Genomic DNA, 22246 nt, shown 5'->3' on the forward strand with positions numbered 1-22246 from the left:
AGACCGGAGTAACCACAGGGAAAGGGAAAGTTTTTGGATGCTCTTTGTGCACATATAAATCAAGCCATATAAATAAAAACATTTGATATGGTGCATTTTCTACATGATTGATTCGTTTTCACATAATTTTACATGATTTTTTTGGTAGTTAATTAATTTAAGCAAAACAAAAACAAAAAAACTTAAAAGCCATTTGGGAGCCAAATGAGCCGGATCTTTTTAGTGAGCCGAGCTAAAAGAACCGGCTCTTTGAAAAGAGCCGAATTCAGGAATTGCGATCTACGTCATATTTTCAATTCCCATATAAATTTGTGAATGGCAGTGAATGAGTTAAGAAAATAAAACGATGTTTACAATGTGTTTGTATAGCAAATCGCCTTAACACACACAATACAATACAAATCATTCCAGCTCAGATTCAGGACACTCCGATTCACGTTTGTGTTTTTATTTTACTTTAGTTTTCTAGTTCACATCTCTCAAATGTTTCTTCTCTCCCCACAGGTCATCGACTGCATCACTCAGGGCCGCGTGTTGGACCGGCCCCGGGTTTGCCCCAAGGAGGTTTACGATATCATGCTCGGCTGCTGGCAGCGGGAACCGCAGCAGCGACTCAACATCAAGGACATCCAGAAGGTCCTGTTCGCCATGGGGAAGGCCACGCCCGTCTACCTAGACATCCTGGGCTAGAGACCGAGCCAGTATGGGACTAGCCAATCCGACCCCCCCCCCCCCACCCCCCTGCGTCAATGTCGAGGAAAACCACCTACAATGTTTGGGAAAGACTTAAGTGCCTGCAACACTTTTGGATATAGTGGATAAAATAGAAAACAACAAAAAAAACACGCACTTTTACATTCTGTTTACTTGCTGTACAGGTTTTAAGAGTTTTTCTTTCCCCGCGGAAAAAAAAAACCCGGCAAATATTGAGATTGACGAAAACAAAGGGCCACGGTTTGATAAGAGAGTTAGAATCCATTTTGGTACAGTGATACCTCGGTTTATGAACTTTTTGGTTTAAGGACATTAATTTTATGAAAATTTTACCTTGGCATACAAACTATTTTTCGGTGAGTGGTGTGTTGTTCGCGAACGAGCCCGTTCTCTTCAAAGAAAATGGCAGCCGGCTTGTTTTGGTCTATTCCCTGCCCCCAGTCTTCAATTAAAGCCACGTGATTGGTCAAGAACACAGCAGTGAAGGTTTTAAACATTAAAGAGACAGGCAGACGACAACTAGAGAGTGAGAAAATGGATAGAAAACAGTGAAATTTGTACTCGATTCAACTTTGATAGTTCAAAGGCAAAATATAGACTGCAAGGTTAAAATTCCAATCAATCAGGCTCCACAAATAACCCGTACAAGACATCCGTACACTTGATACAAAAAGCTACATCTTAACAGAACACAATTGATGAAGAACGAGGTAAAATTAGAAAGAAAGAAGGCTACGTTCCTCATCAAGTGTTTAATGCTGATGAAACCGGCCACTCCATTCCATCAAGCCATCAACGACCATCCCAAAGGTAAATAAAATGACTTTATTCTGTAGTACAGTTTATTTCTTTAATTATAATACTATAGCACATTTATTATACATAAAATAAGGTATATTTTGTGTCGTTTTAAGGATTCGAATTTAAAAATTACAAAGTAGAAAATTATGTTTAATGGGGACCTGGGAACGGATTATTCTCATTTTAATGGTTTCCTATAAGAAACTAATTTTTGGGATACACACTTTTCACCTTAAACACTGTCTAGGAACCAATTGAGTTTGTAAGCCAAGGTACCACTGTATTTGGATTTATGAATATATACAGAAAGCTTACATATATTTTATATTTATTTCTTTTTTTTTTTCGTCTTTTTGTTGTTCGCGTTCCCGATAGGGCGCCGCCCCGCCCGAGACGCCAACGAACAAAACTGTTTAGACTTTTAAAAAGGATGGAAGCCTTACTTTGCACTCTGATTGGCTGGTACACGGCACGCTTTTAACACGCAGCAGGCGAACGAGAGGAGCGATCAGACAAACAGACAAATCTATTTTAATTTAAACAGGAAAAACAAAAAGAGAATGTACATATTGTAAAGTATGTGTCAAAAACGTTATGTTAACTTATTTTTTGCCAACTTTTATTTCACCCCCCCTCTCCCATTCCTTTTTTTCTGACTGTGATCTAGGTGGCTAGCGATTGGCCACGCTAAAAAAAGCCACAAAGAAAGACTTTGGCGTCGCGCTGCCCCTCACTGCTACATTTAGCTTGGAATATAGCATTCCTGCGCCCTTCCAACCCGTGTGTTCGTGCACACAAATGCGCTGTCGTGAAACTCACAGAGCAAACTTTAGATTTGGGCATTTTCTTTCTTTGCTGATGTACTTTCTTGTTGGGATCTCGCGAGGCGCTCGCTAACATGTTTGTGGGAAAAGTCACAATTCAAGCTAGCTCGGAAACAGGCTTAAGCGTAAAGGACAACAACACATTTTTTTTGTTTCCGAATTGACATCAGAAAAACGTTTTATAGCATCTAAAATACCCAAAACATGCAGGCTGATATTTTTAGTCAAATGCCAAACAATGAGCTGGAACAATGAGCTGGAAATGGCAAGTTTCAGAAGGTCCCGCCCCCTTGTTCGTGACATCACGCCAGGATGTCTTGCCTTACTCTAGAAACAAAACAATAGCTTAAGATTCGGAGAAGATGCTTTCTTGTTACTCATCCAGTGATTAATATGATTCAAATAGTTCTGAAGAGGAAAGCATAAATGTTTGCAATCGATTAAAGAAGTCCTTCCGTATCAATTCGAGTCGTCAGGACTCCAATATAGCGTCCCAGAAAATGCACAAGATGGCACCCAAGCACCGTTGGAAATGGGCTGATTTGTCTGCTGGGAATTTGTGTCAACTAGTATCAAATTGTAGTCTTGGTGCAACACACAACGATTCACCGTCATTTTACAAAGATTCCACCGCATATAGCTATATTTTAGGTTTTAAGACTCGCGCTGAATATTCCGGAAGTCTTTGAGTTAGTGATGAGTCCTCACGTTACGTCACTGACGGAACTCCTTCCATCACGTCAATGCATTTTGCTGTACTTTGTTTGGTCTGAAAACTTTGTGTAGCACCAAAAAGAGGCAGAAGAGGACGACAAAGCTCCATGTAAGGAATTAATCAGTGTGGAACCGGGCTGATTAATTCCTTACACGGAGCTTTGTCACCATTTTCTGCCTCTTTTTGGTGCTGCATTTCCCGCCCCCAGATACCTCAAAATGTCACGGAATAAATTCTTTAATCGATTGCAAACATGTATGCTTTCCTCTTCAGAACTATTTGAATCATATTCATAACTGAATGAGTCACAAGAAAGCATATTCTCCGAATCTGAACTCCGTGGTGGCCATTGTTTTGATTCTGGAGCAAGGCAAGATGTCCTGGCGTGACATCACAAACTGGGGGCGGGTCTTTCTGAAAATCGCCAGTTCCGAAACCGTTTTGTGGCAGTTTTGGGACACTTCAAGTCATTTTTATTGGTGTTTTGCATTTGACTAAAAATATCATACTGCGTGTTTTGGGTATTTTAGATGCTATCAAACGTTTTTCTGATGTCAGTTAGGAAACAAAAAAAGTGATGTCGGTTGTCCTTTAACTTTTGGAGAGTTGAGCAAGTTTGTCGCCGAAACTTGAAGAGGACGTCGCAAACTTGAATCACACTCCCGTGAGGTTGCTAGCTAGCTCCTTCGGGACTCAACAAACCAGATTCATGCTTAATTAGCTAACATCAGATGAGCTGTAGAACAGTTCTTTTCTTTTCATTTCAAGGCCGCTGCTTCAGCCTGTTTCCGATGAGTGAAAACCGTGTACTTTTTAATTTTATATTTTTCTTAATCTGTCTAAATGTCGGTCTGCGACTGCAAAAGGTAGTTTATCTCGACCATTGAGATCATCAAGAAAAATGTCGCTTGTCCTTCACATTTCTTTCCTTTGTTGTTTTTATCAGCAAACTACACCTTGTCGCTCCCCGTGGCCTTTTGAGTGACGACAAGCTGATAAAAAGAGCCACTTTTTTGCTTCAAGCAGGTACTTTTTATCGATTTATGTCTTTTTTTTTTGGTTGTTTGTTTGTTTGTTTTCACTCAGTATGTTTACAATGTTGCTTTAATCCGATGAAACGCTTTGGTATCGAATCAATCGAGCAATTTGGGGGATCGAAGAAAAAAAAAATCACGAAAAATTGGCGACTGTCAAATCAATCATCTTATTTTTTGCACAAGACCTCTAAAAAGATTTTTTTCTCAAAACGTTTTTTTAACAATTCTGTATTCATCATTTTTCATACCGTGACATAATTCTATCAAATATCGAAATTCCTCCCAGAATTGTGTTATTACAACAAATCAGCGTCTTTATTTTCTTAACTCATTCACTGCCATTCACAAGTTTATTCGGGAATTGAAAATATGACGTCGAGCGCCATTCCTGAATTCGTTTGCGAATGAGCTCTTTCTTCGAACAACAAAATGGCAGCCGACTTGTTTTGGTCTTCTATTCCCCGCCCCCAGTCGTCGGTTAAAGCCACGTGATTGGTCAAGAACGCAGCAGTGAGGAAAAGTTGGTTTAAACATTAAAGAGACAGGCAGGCGGCAGTGACAGAGTTTCAACTTTGATAGTTTAAAGGCAGAGTGTAGACTGCAAGGTTAAAATATCCCATCAATCAGGATCCACAAACAACCCGTACAAGCCATCTGTACACTTGATGCAAGAAACTATCAACCCAACTAAACAATACATTTGATGAGGAACTAGATAAAATTATCACAGAGAAAGCACCTACGAGGGATGATTCCTCAAGATGGTGAAAAAGGTTACGTTCCTCATCAAGTGTTTAATGCTGATGACTCCATTCCATCAAGCCATCAACAACCATCACAGAGGTAAATAAAACGACTTTATTATATAGTACAGTTTATCTATTCCATTATAATACCACAGCACATTTATTATACATAAAACAAGGTATATTTTGTGGAGGTTTAAGGCTTAGAAAGTAGAAAATTATGTTTTATGGGGACCTGGGAACGGATTATTCTCATTTTAATGGTTTCCTATGGAAAATTAATTTTGGGGATACACACTTTTCTCCTTACACACTCTGTCTGGGAATCAATTAAGTTCGTAAGCCAAGGTATCACTGTACCATGACATCTAAAGTCTTCATTCCAGGACGCGAAGGATGATTTTCTTTCTTCCACGGCCCAATGAGGACTCCATTTCAATCACGGGGGATGGGCATTCAGGTGTGTAGATTTGGAATCCAGTTTCAGTTCGATGAACCTCCAAAAACCGCCGTGTAAACATGCTGAGTGACCAATTGTTTCAATTTGATGTTTTTTTCCTCAAAATTGCCAAGCTGGCAAATGTTGTGAGATAGATGGAGTATGGCGGGATGACATTCCGCCCCCCCCCTCCCTCCTCGCTTGGAAGCTTTTTGTGTATTCTCTTGTGGTGACCATCCAAGACATTCGGACACGGGTTGTGATCATTTGCGGGCTCGATGGCGTTCACGGTGAGCTCTTTTTACTTTCACGGGTGAACTCATGGACCACTTTCGATTTCGATTGTTTCCTTCTCCTCATGCAAAGCAAATGTCGGATTCTTCTGACCGTGTACTCATGTTACAGAATATAAAAAATGTGGTATAACAGCTGCGGTATATTAAGATACTGGTAATCCATCATAGCTCTTTGTATTAATGTGACTCTCTCTTTAAGAAAATGTCATGAGTTCTTTTTTTTTTTGCCCCTTTCATTTTGTCCTGTGTTATTAAGATGTCTGAATTTGACAGAAAAAAAAAATCATAATAATCATGTCTGCATCCAAATGTTTTACACATACATTAATTAAAGGAAGTTCTTGAATGTGTCATAAAAAGGAAAAAAAACGTTTTTATGATGTGTAGATACCGAAAAATAAAACTCCCTTTGCGGAACCAAAAAAAAAAAAAAAAAATGATGAGGTCAATCAAGGTGAGTGAGTTCAATTGATAGTATTTGTTTTGTAAATTGACTTGAGGTACCCGCTGCTCAGTCGGACATTTCCGCAGTTTAGCTTTTGAAATGTGCAAATATTTGATTAAACAAAAAATGTATTCATTCATTATTGAAAACACAAGAATCCTGTTGACTTTTGAGTGGTACGCTACCCCATTTTTTTTTAATTCATGTTGAGTAATATATATACAGTGATACCTCGGTTTACAAACCCCTTGGATTACGAACTTTTTGGTTTACGAACTTTTTGGTTTACGAACTTTTTGGTTTACGAACGTTACATTTATGAAAAATTTACCTTTGCATACGAACTTTTTTCGGGATACACACGGACCTTTTTCTATGCACGCACGGAGAAAATTACATGCAAACAGGGTCGGATATATCGATAGTCCCGGTTATATCGATATTTTTTCGGACTCCCTTGAATATCGATATAACGAGACTTTACTGTATTTGATGATGAACTAGATACAAATATCATAGAGAAAGCACCTACAAGGGATGATTCCTCAAGATGGTGAAAAAGGTTAAATTCCTCATCAAGTGTTTAATGCTGATGACTCCATACCATCAAGCCGTCAACAACCATCACAAAGGTAAATAAAACGACTTTATTTTATAGTAGTTTATTTCATTATAATACCATAGCACCTTTATTATACATAAAATAAGTTATATTTTGTGTAGTTTTAAGGCTTAGAAAATGAGAAAGTAGAAAATTTTGTTTTATAGGGACCTGGGAACAGATTATTCTCATTTTAATGGTTTTCTATGGGAAATTAATTTTTGGGATACACACTTTTCGCCTTACACACTCTGTCTGGCATCCAATTAAGTTCGTAAGCCAAGGTACCACTGTGGTTAATGTCACGGCTCTTGATTTTATCTTTGACAAATGGAATCATTTCCAGGGTGTTTTTGCATTCATGTAGGCATTCCTTCGAATGTAACTGAAGATTTTGATTTATTTCGAGCAATATCGAGCACATGAACTAGCTATATAACTAATAGATAGCCATCCATATAGCTAACTAGCCAGCCAGTTAGCTAATAGATAGCAGTTTCATTTATAAGCACCTTTCACAACTCTCAAAGTCACTTTATAGTAACATGATCAGTTTTTCTGTGGGTAATAGTAATAAATAGTTAATACACATGATTGTATCACGTGGGTAAGAGCTGAAAAAATATGTTCCCTGCGAGCTAATTGGTCCAATCGGCATCGAGACAAGTTGACGTATGAGTAATTTCCTGCTAAAAACGAACACCACAACCATTGTGCGCGTATCTGTTGTGGGATTGATGGATGACTTTATCATCCCATTTTTGCTCTCATCATTTCCTGGTTTGGAATTGGCTCATTCCGAAGCGTGAGCTGCGTCATTCAGTGTGCTTCCCGTCACCCCAGAAAAAGTGGACTTTTATTTCTAGTACAGTGACACCTCGGTTTACGAACCCCTTGGCTTTCGAACTTTTCGGTTTACGAATGTTATATTTATGATAATTTTACCTTGGCATATGAACTATTTTTCGGGATACACACGGAGCTGCCACAATGAGTGATGTGTCGTTGGCGAACGAGCCCGTTCTTCTAACAACAAAATGGCAGCCGGCTTGTTTTGGTCCTCTATCGCCCGCCCATAGTCGTCAGTTATAGCCATGTCATAGGTCAAAAACGCAGCAGTGGGGGTGAGGGTTACAGACAGAGAGAGAGTGAAGCCATTCTCCAAAAAAGAAAATGGCTGCCGACATTTTTTGTCCTCAATTCCCCGCCCCCAGTCTTCGGTTAAAGCCACGTGATTGGTCAAGAACGCAGCGGTGAGGGGAGGTGATTTAAACATTAAAGAGACAGGCAGACGACAGAGAGTGACAAAATGGATAGAAAACAGTGACATTGTTTCAACTTTGATAGTTCTAAGGCAGAGTGTAGACTGCAAGGTTAAAATAGTTATCTATTTGATGTCTATTAGCTATCTAGCTGGCTATCTATTAGCTATCTAGCTAGTGAGGTATTTAGCTGGCTAGCTGTTAGCTGGCTGTCTTTCTATCTATTTAGCTGGCTACCTAGCTAGTTATCTATTTGCTGTCTATTCGCTATGTAGCTGATTATCTATTAGCTATCTCGCTCTCTAGCTGGCTAGCTGTTAGCTAGCTGGCTAGCTTTCTATCTATTTGAGTTATTCCAGATAGAGTGTGGGTGCCACTGCTCACCCACAGAAATACAAGTTGTACTTATCCTCATCATCATTAGCATTAGCATTCGTATTATTATTATTGTTGTTGTTATTATCATATTCAACTTTTCGTTCAGCACTATGAAACATCAAAACCTTAAAAGCCACATGACTTCACATTTTGGCTGATGATAAATTCCGCCGCAAAGTCTCCCAGGGTTGTCAGTCTGGGTTTCGTGTGGCCGAGGGGTGTCCATTAATGTGAAAATGGAGACGCGCTTTGGTGGTCCGGGACTTGAGGTCGCTTCGCACTGTGTTATGATACACTACTGGAATTGTTTATCGATTCACAATTACTTACTGCGCTCCATGTGTGTGTTAGTGTGTTTGTGTGTGGTTTTGTATCATGTGTTCACTTTGTCGCTGCTGGTGTGAACTGATGGACTCTTCAACATAACGTTTTGTCTGCCCAACATGCAAACAACACGTTTGTAACCCCCCCCCCCCCCCCCCAGGTTGGAAGGGATGATACAAGTAGGGTTTCAAGCCAACGTCTGGGTTTCAAATTAGGGTTTCCAAAAAGTTTGGGGTTTTTAGAGGAGGATTCGAGTGTTGGGTTAGTTTTTCATTAGGATTTGAGTTTCAATATTTGAAGCGCTAGTTGGGCTTCCAATCCCTGTTTAGCTCATTCACTGCCAGACGATATGCAAAAATGTGTCCACCACAGTGCCCGGGTTTTTGTCATTGTCACTCAAATTCCAGGACCCACAGAATATTCAGATTTTAGGATGACATAAACATTCAATACAGTCTTAGAAACCTTAGACTCTCTTCTTTCATCGGACAAAAATAGTTAATTCCTAAATTCTATGGGTCTGGAATTATCTGAGCTTGAATTGAGGGCGGCTGTCCAAAATACAACGCAATGCATTCATGTAATAATAATACATTTCATTTTAAGCGCCTTTCAAAGCTCTCTAGGACACTTTGCAGTCACAGGCAAGCATTGGTACTAAAATAAATAAAATACAATAAATAAAATACAGTTATAAATAGAAACAGGAGAAAGAGCTACACAGAAATTGTGATTCTAAATAGGTGGGAAGAGAATCGATGTAATAGAATAAGAATAATGTTAAAGTTATTTGTATGTTATCTTTATTATATCATATTGGTATAGTGTATTGGTTTATATAGCGGTTCATCAAGATCCGAAGCTGGAACAACGCAATAACATGGGAAAAAAAGGGAAATACTTCCCCCTTGTAGAAAAGAAAAAACATTGCCTGAGGCCATGGCCTGCGCTTTATCGGCACCCATCATGAAAAAAAAAAAACAAACGGATTCAGGAATGGCGCTTGATGTGATATTTTCAATTCCCAAATAAAATTGTGAATGGCAGTGAATGAGTTAATCGGTCCCGGCTTCCATGCTAGTCTTAGTAGCATTCAAGGTAAACCAAACATTTCCAATTAGCGTTTGAAGCCAAATTTATGCTTTCAAGTTAAGATTGCAGGCTTGGTGTTTGCTTTCAAAGCACATTAGTGTTTTAAATTGCACACAAAAAATAAACTTTAGCAAAGGTGAAGGACAGAGAAAACAACAACTGGGAGTTCAAAACGGGGTTATGGTTTCAAAAGAATCCAAATCAGTTCAAGATAGGATTTCAATAAGATAGCACTGGCGGTCTTTTGTCAGTCAGTCAATGTTTGAGGAAGAGGCGCCGAAGGAAGGCTCTTTCTCCATGCTAATGCGACAGCGCCAGCCTGGGCGATGTTGAATAAGCAATGAGGGCAAAGTAACCGCACCATGGCCTGGCTTTGTGTCCTAAGCCTCTTTACATCATTCAAAATAGGAGCCTTCACTCTCTTGTTCGTGCTTATTTTGACAGGAAACCACGATAGTTTTACTGTCAGAGTAAAACGTGTTTTTTTTTTTTAATGAGATCAAAGGGCAATTGAGGAGCGACGTTGACTTTGCGGAAGGGCAATTGTGTCACACTGTCAATCACAAAAAAAGTGGTAAAAACAACAAAAAACTAGCAATACAGTTAGCAATACGTCTGTAACCTCTCAGTCGTACAGGAGTGGTCCATCGATGAAAAGGTTTCTTCACCCGTCATCTGTAATTCTTTTAGTTAAGTTCAGATGACGGCTGAAGAAACCATTTCATCGAGTATGGCTCGCAATAGTTACTTAACTCATTCACTGCCATTCACAAATTTATTCTGGAATTGAAAATAGGACGTAGAGCACCATTCCCGAATTAGTTGGGTGCCAATAAAGTGCTGGTCATGGCCTCTGGCAATGTTTTTTTCCCCTTCCACTAGGGGCAGCATTTACCTTTTTTCCATGTTAGTTCTTTGTTCCAGCTGTTGTTAAAGCGCTATATAAACCAATATGTATGTATTGCATTGCATTTTGGACAGCTGCCCTCATTTCAAGCTCATATAACTCCCAACCCATTTAATTTTGGAATTCACTCTTTTTTTTCTGAAAGAAGGGAGTCTAAGGTTACTAACGCTGTACCATATGTTTATATAGTCCTAAAACTCAAGAATCAGAATCAGAAAACCTTTATTCGTCCCACGATGGGGAAATCAGCAATTAAAAGACAATAAGAGGAGCTGCTTTTATTGTCTACGTTCACACCCACTACGGACCAGATGAGCAATATCTGTAGGGCATTGGTTCTTAACCTGAGTTCGATCGAACTCTAGGGGTTCGGTGAGTCAGTCTCAGGGGTTCGTTCGGTGGATCCTCCGCCACAGAGGTCCACCCCTCAGTCTAGACTGCAGTTAGTAGGCAAAATTATTGAAAGAAGGGTTCGATGACTGAGCATATGTAACTGGTGGGGTTCGGTGCCTCCAACAAGATTAAGAACCACTGATATAGGGTAAGACCTGCAACAGGATAAGACCTGAACAGAGTCAAATAAGACCGTGGTCATACTAGACTCTGTTCAGACTCCGACCTTATGCTAGACTTGTGCTAGGCCCTAAAATTCAGCCTGCAGCCTCCGAAGTGGAAAGCTCCAACAAGGACATGACGGAGTGCGAACATCATTTTACAGAGTACACGTTTTCTGCTCTATTGGCTATTGGGTTGACTTTTAATCAAGTAGATATCTCTTAGGCTCACAATGCCTGCGGATCACTTGACCCTTGTCTACTCACACCAACACCCCACACACCCTTTGTCATACTTGAGTTATAGTTTGTCAAAGTGCAGTTAACGACAGATGTCTGCCTGGGTGTTAATTAAACAGACCTTTGTGTTGCGTTATGATTGGCCAGCCAGAATCCCGGGGGGTGTGTGGCTTAGCGTCGTCTTCTTCGCTATTCACTTTGTCGGCAGTTTCCTGTGAATATGCCAATCTTATTCCCAGCCCAACCCATGTGAACATTTCCTGCGTAGCTGATAAGGACTTGCTGAGATCAGTCTTTGGTCAGCAACAAGCTTAAGCACCTTCCTCACCTGTAGCTAACTCTCAGCAATAGCTTCCCAACTGCTTCCACACACTAATCAACAGATTTGCTCAATCGGTGTCGACCAAACTAAGCAGCTAATTAATTGACTCTTTGATTGATCGTCAGACTTGATCACGTAGTCATTAACTAACTGACTCACTAACTTACTAACACACTGTCAGCTAAACCAAATCGCAAACTTAGTAACTAAACAATCTGTTCAACTACTACCAATTCAGTGAGAGGACTTTCTATCTCATGAAAATCATGAGCGCCTCACAGTGGACATTTTTCAATTTCAATTGGCCTTCCTTTTGGTGCTTTATCTGAGAATACCAAGATGTTCACTAATTTGTTTATATTGTATTATGATTGTGTTCTTCCAGAATAGTCCATGTCAAACATCCATCAACACTGTGTGTTGACTAGCCTCCGTTTCCTATGCGCACCACGTCTCACCTCCTTTTTTGACGAACTATATCTTGACACTGAAGCTCGTTTTCACTGATGCATTTGACCTTTACCGACAGCACTTCCATCAATACAGCAAGCGATGACTGGCGACATAAATTTAACGCGCTATTGGCTCTGTCAGAGGCCTTGCCATTCTGGGATGGTTTTATGTTAGCATGTTGCTCTTGACATGAGAAATATAAGACGGATAGGGTAATGAACATGAAATTAACATTAAGGCCCGTGCTAAATGTGGGGCAATGATGTTAAGCCACATGTGCTTAATTAGCGCACCAAGCTAATGCACCTCTGTTAATTGCCTCTGCGTGGCTGAAGGCGCTAACAATGCCACCTGCTAGCCACTGTGCTACTGCCATGTGCGCAGATTGGCCTTTGATGTGAGGGTCCGGCGGGGGGTCCCACACACACACCCACACAAAACCTATTGGCTCTAGCGCTACGGATCATTACCTAACTGATGAGTATCATCACAGAGTCACTGAGTAGCAAACTCACTGACGAACTTGCTCAAAAACTAACTAATGAACCAAATAACGAATTATTCTTTGCTGTAAAACGTACCTATGGACTTTATTAATTTATTGTCTTAATTTATTTATCTCACATACATCCAGAACATAGCAACATAATTAATTACAAACATCTTTCCCTTATGAGATACTTAACAGTCACCCTTGGTCTCAGACTCTAACCTTAGAAATTATTAGTTAACCATCCATCCATTGCTTTATCCACACGAGAGTTGCTTGGGGACTGCTGGACGTATCCCAGCTTTCTTTCAGCAATAGGCGTGGGACACCCTGAACCGGTTGCCAGCCAATCGCAAGGCACACAGAGACATACAACCATGTGGGATACTTTTGTATCACCTCCTCATTCATATCCTTCATAACTAATCATTTCCTATCCACCGCGTCAAAGTCATGCATGCAGAGATGCGCGCAGACTCCTGATTGGTCGCCTTTGATGTGAAAGTGCGGCGGGAACCCCACCCAGGAGACGGGATCTGCGTTTCTTCCTGGTTCCCATATCTGCCGCTGATGAAACTGCTTCATTGATGATAGAACATCACAAGCATACCTTTGCTTTTTTATATTCATCTGTCAGGTGATATATTTCACTCTGCTTTCACTCTCCAGGACTTCATTACCAGGAATTTAAAGGAGATAGTTTAAAAGAGTTTCAATGGGATATCATGCCGGTAACATGCTTTCATCAAAATACCACAAAGCTTAAGACTTAACTTCACACACCTTGTTTCTTGTCTTGCTGAAGTTAGCCTGTTTTGAAGAAGTAGCAATGCGAGCTAATCGTCATTCTGCTCAGTCTGAATAGGCCAACGTTGAGGCCAGTTTTCGTCATGCTTTTGTCCCAAGCAAGGCTTTATGGACTGTCTCTCATCATTTCTCCATCATCTGCCCTTGAGTATGTATGTATTAGTAACATGGATGTCCATCTAACCCTGTTTTGTGCATTCTCTTCTCTCACACCAGCTACCTTCATGTCCTCTTTGACAACATCCATAAACCTCCTGTAAGGTCTTCCTTTCAGTCTCTTGCCTGGCAGTTCAAGGCTCAGCGTCCTTCTCCCGATATAGTCACTCTCTCCTCTGGACATGTCCAAACCATCTCAGTCTAGCCTCTCTGACTTTTTCTCCAAAGCCTCTAATATGAGTTGTCCCTTTGATAAACTCATTCCTAATCCTATCCAACCTGGTCACTCTAAAAAAAAAAACTCAACAGCTTCATCTAAGCTACCTCCAGGTCTGCTTCCTGTCTTTTCTTCAGTGGCACTGTCTCCAGTCCAAACCCATAGCTGGTCTTACCACCGTTTTTTACACCTTTCCTTTCATCTTACCTTATACTCTTCGATCACACATCACACCTGACATTTTTCTCCAGCCGTTCCAGATTACCTGGACACGCTTCTTCACCTCTTTTCCACACTCTCCATTCCACTGGACAGTTGACCCCAAGTACTTAAAATCCTCCACCTTCTTTATCTCTTCTCCCTGTAGCATCACTATTGTACTTTGGTCCCTCCAGAAGGCATTATTTGGGTCTTTTCAACCCAATGTTGAACAGAGAGGGCCATCTAGATAGAAGAAGCTAGTTCATGAAGCAATTTAAAGTCTATAACCCATCACTAATAATCAGGCAAATGAATATCATGCCCACAGAGTATAAAATATACCAACAATATTTGACTCCTGGTGGTAAGCACTTTATATACTGTGTATGCAGGAAATGAACACATGACCAAACACAAACCTCAACTTCACCACACAATCAACGGGTTCTTACGAGCCCCTCTAGGTATCAGTTGAAGATTGCCAGGATCTATACTTCTTCAAGTTCATTGACGACCGTAAGTCTAAACGCAAAGATGAATCTGTCTGTCTACCTATACGAGCTCTGAGATTGCATGGCGATCCGAGCATATATACCGCCTCCCTCGCCTCCAGCTCACCCGCAGCCGTAATAATAGAGGATATGGATGGTCCGTACTGTAGCTTACCACGGACATCATGAAGCTATACATCATTTTAAAACAACAGGGTTCATGCATTAAATATCCAAATAGTCCTGAGTGCTTCTGTCTGCTTTTATACGCTTTCTCGGTCCCCACGAGGACCCTCCGTCCATCATATCCCCACCGTTTATGTTATGACCTTTTCGTTACTCTTGCCAAGCATCGCTCTGTCCTTTACTGAGAGCCTGCACTCGCTCCTCCGAGGTGCAGATGAAAGATTCATATGTGAGCAAGCGAGCCCGAGAAAGGAAGAGGGAATATCTCCACCAGTGGAAGTTAATTAGAATGTGCCGTTGCGGGGCCGTCACTCCGCTCTTGACATTTCATCACACTTTTTTTGCAGACAAATCTGCAGCATAGATAGTAAGAGGTCATGCTTGACCTTGCTCGGCATGCTGATGCATCATTGCCGATGGCCCCCGCATCTGTCTTCCTGTCTAGCCATCCCCCTAAGTTCTCTTCCTAGCAATGGTGAACACTGGTTTACTCACAGAAGCTTTTCAAGACGAGTGAGTCTGTGGATGAGCGACGGGCAAGTGGTGAGAAAGCCAAGGAAGCGTTTGAAAGGGAAAACAAAAGGGAAAGATCGGTGTGAATATTAGTTCAGATTTTTGAGTGGAGCAAGTGGGTGATGAACATTCCGATGAAGAAAGTTTAAGAAGTAAAAGAACATCGGAACAATTTGGATTGTGTACAGCAGTACCCCTCTTAACTTCCCATATAAATATACAGTAAATCCGTATAAATGGACAGTATATGTTGTGTTGGGTGATTTCATGATACAGTGTCAGTGAGCAGCTATTTTATTTGAGCTACAGTAAAGTCTCGTTATATCGATATCGGATATATCGATAGTCCCGGTTATATCGATACTATTTCTATGCACGCACAGAGAAAATTACATGCAAACAGGGTCGGATATATCGATAGTCCCGGTTATATCGATATTTTTTCGGACTCCCTTGAATATCGATATAACGAGACTTTACTGTATTTTGAAAAGACAAGGTCTCACAATGGCTTGTGTGGCAGTTTTCTGTGTTTTGAAATTGGTCAAATGGATGCCCGTCAGCAAAAAAAATATATAAAAAGTTCATTCCCTCTTTGTGACCTGAAGCAGTTCGAGATGAAAGAGGAGAGGATGTGATATGGGTCTGGAGTTATCTGAGCATGAAATGAGGGCGGATGTCCAAAATACAATGCAATACATACATATTGCTTTATATAGCGCTTTAAAAACAGTGAAAGCTGGAACAACGCGCTAACATGGACAAGAGGGAAAACGTCCCCCTTGTGGAAGGGAAATAACATTACCAGAGGTCTGTCCAGTGATTTATCGGCACCCAAACAAGAAAAAAAAACAATTCGGGAATGGCGCTCTATGTCATATTGTCAATTCCCGAATAAATTAGTGAATGAAGGTGACTGGTTTAAATTCCAGGCAAGCTAATATTATATTTTATTCATTATAGTACCTATGCTTGTCTGACTGTAAAAAGTCATTGAGAGCTTTGAAAGGCGCTTAAAATGTAATGTGTTATTATTATTATAGTCTTTTTAAAACAAAAATACTATTATGCAAACATGTAACAAAATAAAATAAAACATGACTAGTCTTGTTTCCAGCCCTTAGCGGTATCGGACACATGGGAAAACCAAAAGTTCCAAACTGCACAGCTCTGTCTAAGAAAGAACACTACAATTGCTCGGCTAAATGGGGAAAGAAAGGTTAGAAACATTTGTCGCTGGGGGAGATGATCCATCAAGACAAAAACAAACATTGTTTCTGGGCGTGTTTGTGCCCGTGTGCGCGCTTGGCATTTATGGTCGCCGTGTGGCTGTGGGGAATGTGGAATTGTGGAAAACAGACTGTATTATTGGACAGCGGTGGGTGCAGTCCCAGACGATGATGCGGTCCAGGTGATGGATCTGTTTAATGCCGGCTTTACGGCCGGCAATCCCTCGCCGTTGAGGATTTCTCACTGTCAGAATACTTAAAGGCAAACCCGAACTGCCGGGAAAGATCCAAACGACCCCTTCGGAAAAATGAGCGCTCAAATCGCAGCGACACGCCTCAGTGTCTTCACATCCTTCATTTTTTTTTTCTTCAATATCTTTCAAATGCTTGACTCCATTTTCTCGCCTTTGGAAGATTGTGTGACACGAAAAGAAGAGCGGCAACGAATGTGACATCGGCTGGCTACAGTAGCACAGTCTGCGTTTGAAGCAGGATGGAGGAAAATTGAGGTGATTAGGGACTTGACGTGGGTTCGAGGATTGGGTAAAGATGGAGTGAGGACATCTGGGTATTACAGTGATACCTTGGCTTACAAATTTAATTGGTTCCCAGACAGAGTGTGTAAGGCGAAAAGTGTGTAACCCAAAAAATAATTTCCCATAGGAAACCATTAAAATGAGAATAATCTGTTCCCAGGTCGCCATAAAACATAATGTTCTACTTTGTAATTTTCTAAGCCTTAAAACGACACAAACTATATTGTATTTTATGGATAATAAATGTGCTATGGTATTATAATTAAAGAAATAAACAGTATAATAAAGTTGTTTTATTTACCATTGTGATGGTCGTTGATGGCTTGATGAATGGAGTGGCCGCTTTCATCAGCATTAAACACTTGATGAGGAACGCTACGTAGCCTTCTTCTTTCACCATCTTGAGGAATGATCCCTTGTAGGTGCTTTTTCTGCTATAATTTTAGCTTGTTCCTCATCAATTGTGTTCTGTCACGCTGGGTTGATAGCTTTTTGCATCAAGTGTACAGATGGCTTTTGCGGGTTATTGTGAAGCCTGATTGATGGGAATTTTAACCTTGCAATCTACACTCTGCCTTTGAACTATCAAAGTTGAAACGAATCCAAATTTCACTGTTTTCTATCCATTTTGTCACTCTTCTTCAACGGCTTCTTCCACCAAGCCATTAACTCTCTAAACAGTAACCCAAATATAATAGTATAGTGCCTATTTGCAATTTTTATATGATAATACTAGTGCAGCGTATTCTACTGGAGACAAATTCCTTTTGTATTCTGCATACTTAATAAAGATGATGCTGATTCTGATTCTAATCAGGGTTTGTTTGAAAGACCTTCAACTGACATATTTTGGTTACGTTGATCATGTTCACATTCTGAAAGAATTAGCTTGACTTGTTCCATTTTGGGTCATCTCAAATTGAAAATGACCGTTTTAACCGTAAAGCTAACCTATGAATCTTCCTATACATGTGTCTCTCTTATCTTAAGTGGCTAAATGGAAGAACATGAGTACACTTCCACGTCCCTGTTAGAAATAGTATAATAATAAGATACTTAAATGGCTCAGACTCTGTGGCCTCCGAGTGATCATGTGAGGAGGGAGGAATGTCAATGAGGAAGCGAAGCCATACAGTGCAGATAAGAACATATTAGAAAGTAGAGGAAAAAAGATACCAAGTGGGAAGTAGGGCGTGAGATTGATATAGGTCGAGAACGCTCATGTAAAAAGAAGACCAGCTGAACCGATGGGGTTAATATTGAGGACTTTACAGTGATACCTCGGTTTACGAACCCCTTGTCTTACGAACCTTCCGGTTTCCGAACGTTAAATTTATGAACATTTTACCTTGGCATACAAACTATTTTTCGGGATACACACAGGAGTGATGTGTCGTTCACGAACGAGCCCATTCTCCTAACAAGAAAATGGCAGCCGACTGTTTTTGTCCTCTATTCCCCGCCCCCAGTCTTCAGTTAAAGCCTCGCGATTGGTCAAGAACGCAGCAATGAGGGGAGGTGGTTTAAGCATTGAAGAGACAGGCAGACGACAGAGAGAGAGTGACAAAATGGATAGAAAACAGTGAAATTTGTACTCATTTCAACTTTGATAGTTCAAAGGCAGAGTGTAGACTGCAAGGTTAAAATTCCCATCGATCAGGCTCCACAAGTAACCCGCACAAACCATCTGTACACTTAATGCCTTACACACTGTCTGGGAACCAATTAAGTTCGTAAGCTAAGGTATCACTGTATTTGGATATTGGGATCCGTTTGGGTTTGGTGAGATTAGGGTTGGGGATCTATTGAGGTTAAAATGTTCAGAAAGTAGGGTTAGGATTGAGGGATTTCTTTGGTTGGGTGTTAGCATTGGGAAATGATTATTCCATTCACTGCCATTCACAAATTTATTCGGTATTGAAAAAAAATGACGTAGAGCGCCATTAGTCAATTTGTTCTGGTTTTGTTTTGTCATGCTTGGGTGGCGATAAAGAGCTGGTCATTTGTTTTCCACAAGAGAGCAGTTTTAGTAACTAGTGTTACATTTGAACACTAAATGTCACCCCATTTCCCACTTCAACGTCTTTAAAAACAAATAAATAAAAAGTGGACTTGAAACTGAAATAACAGCAGGAGTGAGGTTTCTGAATGGGTACATTCAAAGTCCTCACCCCTGTTGTGAATTTGGTTTAAATATCATTTGACTTTTTGTGGTATGAACTTTTTCCTCTCATTAACCACGCACGCACACACACATAAACACACACAGTGAGTAAAAAGTGTGTATCCAAGTGAAATGAAAATACACACCGAAAAATCATTTTGGGTGAATTTGTGAGGACCTCTCTGAAACTTTAACAGATGCATATGTAGAGCCTCTAGAAACCTTTAAAATGAAAAACTTGTGAGCGCTGCCCAAAAGATCCTCACTTGTCAAAAATGTCCTCACGACGTATGGTATAAAATGTCGGTTGTCCTCACAAGACTAATCATACAAACACACACACAAATAATGTCCCCACTTGCGAATGTGGTCTATATATGCCATGTGATTGGTTGAGACCCATTTCTTTCAGTATTATACAACGTCAAATGAAGCTTTTTCTCTTAAAAAAGGAAAAATAAACCCTCAGTTAAAGCCTGCCGTATTATTTTTTTCCCTAATGTGACATTCTCACCATTTCTTTAGTTCCTCCAGATTGAAACGGTCTTTCATGGGCACACAATGAATTCTTTTTCAGCTTCGGAGCGGCTCTCCAATATCTTGATAAAAATTCAAACGTTTGTCTCGCCTCCAGAGACTGTTTCATTAGCAATTTCAGGGAACAAAAAAACAGAGTGGGTTTCTGTCTCTGACCCCGCAATTAATTAGGATGTCATTTGTTGGGGTAAGAAATGAATTCAAAGAGAAATAATTGTCTTAGATAAACGACTTTCATGTGTTTTCCCCGCAGTCATTTGCCCGTCTATCATTCGTTAGCCCTTTTTTTCTGTCAAATTCCGGAATTCCGACTGAACGTCCGCCGCTTCGCGGGCTCCCCCTGCAGCTTCAAAATTGAACGGAAGTAGTCAATCGAGGTTGCGATTATGAAATTTGTGTGTAAATGCTAACGGCTGAACTGAAATGTTGCGAATTTAAATGGATTGTTGAGATGTAAAATGTGTTTGCACGGTTCCAATCAGACAAAAAGTTGGGAATTGTAAAAGTAGACATTTCGGGTGAGGAGAAAAGTCGCCCAAATTTTCTGTACAGTGATGCCTCGGTTTACGAACCCCTTGGTTTACGAACTTTTCGGTTTATGAATGTTAAATACAGTAAAGTCTCGTTATATCGATATCGGATATATCGATAGTCCCGGATATATCGATACTATTTCTATGCACGCACGGAGAAAATTACATGCAAACAGGGTCGGATATATCGATAGTCCCGGTTATATCGAGATTTTTTCGGACTCACTTGAATATCGATATAACGAGACTTTACTGTATATGAACATTTTACCTTGGCATACAAACTATTTTTCGGGATACACACAGCGTTGCCACAATGAGTGATGTGTCGTTCGCGAACGAGCCCGTTCTCCTAACAAGAAAATGGCAGTCGGCTTGTTTTGGTCCTCTATTCCCCGCCCCTAGTCGTCGGTTAAAGCCACGTTATTGGTCAAAAACGCAGCACTGAGAGGGGGTAGGGGGTTTACAGACAAAGAGAGTGAAGCCATTCTCCAAAAAAGAAAATGGCGGCCGACTTTTTTTTGTCCTCTATTCCCCACCCCCAGTCTTCGGTTAAAGCCACATGATTGGTCAAGAACGCAGCAGTGAGGGGAGGTGGTTTAAACATTAAAGAGACAGGCAGACGACAGTGAGAGAGTTTCAACTTTGATAGTTCAAAGTTTGAGTTCAAAGGCAGAGTGTAGACTGCAAGGTTAAAATATCCCATCAATCAAGCTCCACAAATAACCCGCACAAGCCATCTCTACACTTGATGCAAAAAGCTATCAACCCATCTAAACAGAACACAATTGATGAGGAACTAGATAAAATTATCACGGAGAAAGCACCTACAACGGATCATTCCTCAAGATGGTGAAAGAAGAAGACTACGTTCCTCATTAAGTGTTTAATGTGGATAAAACCGGCCACTCCATTCCATTAAGCCATCAACGACCATCACAAAGGTAAATAAAACGACTTTATTATACAGTACAGTTTGTTTCTTTAATTATAACGCAGTAGCACATTTAGTATAGTTATATAAAATAAGGTCTATTTTGTGAAGTTTTAAGGCTTATTTAAGGCTTAGGAAAATAGAAAATGATGTCTTACGGGGACCTGGGAACGGATTATTCTCATTTTAATGGTTTCCTATGGGAAGTTATTTTTTGGAATACACACTTTTGGCCTTACACACTGTCTGGGAACCAATGAAGTTCGTAAGCCAAGGCATCACTGTACTCACATTTTGGAAAACAACCTCAACGCTCAAAGTTTTCAAACAATCCTGACACGTGGTCGCTCACGATGTCATGCGCTTGATATTTCAGGACGGGAATACATTTGTGGACGCCATTAGCCAACCTACCAAAATCAAGCAAGGGCAAGAAAGCTCACAGGTGAGTCCGGCGGACCGTCGGCAAAAAGCTTTTCAATATTTTACAGACGGTCATATTTATTTCACGCAGCTATTACGAAGCGATGTGGCGCTGAGGCGAGACGGATGGCAAAGCGGAATGTTCCGCATATAGAAAAGGACAGGAAATGGGAACATTGGGGGATCCATTTGGGGACATGATAATTTTATGAGGACACCAAAACAGCATTGCCCCATTGGAAGTTTTGCGCCATCCGTCCGTTGAAACAGGACAACTGTTTCGACTTGAAATGAAAGTTCAGGTATGAAGTCAAAGGGTGTGAGACGGCGTTTCAGTTACAAGCTAGGGTCAGGCTTTGGTCTTTAGTTTTTAAATCAGTCACTGCCAGAAATGTCCTAAAATGCGTCCACTCCAGTGCCAAGGTTTTTGTCATTATAACTCAAATTCCAGGATACACAGAATATTGAGTTTTAGGACTACGTAGACATTCGATGCAGCATAAGAAACATCAGTCTCTCTTCTTTTATCAGAAAAAAAATGTTATTTTCTAAATTATATGGGTCTGGAGTTATATGAGGTTGAAATGGGGGCCGCTGCACGAAATACAATACATGCATATTGATTTATGTAGTGCTTCAACAACAGTTGAAGCTGTAATATAGCGCTAACATGGAAAAA

The 22246-nt window shown here is 40.5% G+C and overlaps 1 protein-coding gene across 9 annotated transcripts in view; it reads left to right on the plus strand.

Annotated features, from left to right (window-relative positions):
- ntrk3b (neurotrophic tyrosine kinase, receptor, type 3b) overlaps positions 1-22246 on the plus strand; it is a 254422-nt gene that overhangs the window by 205508 nt on the left and 26668 nt on the right. For 2 of the 9 annotated variants that reach the window (XR_016114563.1, XR_016114565.1), the window contains exons 16-17: positions 505-5566; positions 21521-21589. Coding sequence is in view for 2 of the 9 variants with exons in the window: in XM_088993087.1 (XP_088849213.1) it covers positions 505-690 (186 nt within the window). In the remaining 7 variants the exon portion in view is untranslated. Of the gene's footprint in view, positions 1-504; positions 6210-21520; positions 21590-22246 lie in introns of those variants that run through there. The other 7 variants (XR_016114569.1, XR_016114568.1, XR_016114567.1 and 4 more) reach the window with 7 other exon arrangements.

The sequence above is a fragment of the Hippocampus bargibanti genome, linkage group LG03, assembly GCF_051943395.1.
Source record: "Hippocampus bargibanti isolate YZ-2025 linkage group LG03, ASM5194339v1, whole genome shotgun sequence".
In the NCBI taxonomy this organism is placed as follows: Eukaryota; Metazoa; Chordata; class Actinopteri; order Syngnathiformes; family Syngnathidae; genus Hippocampus; species Hippocampus bargibanti.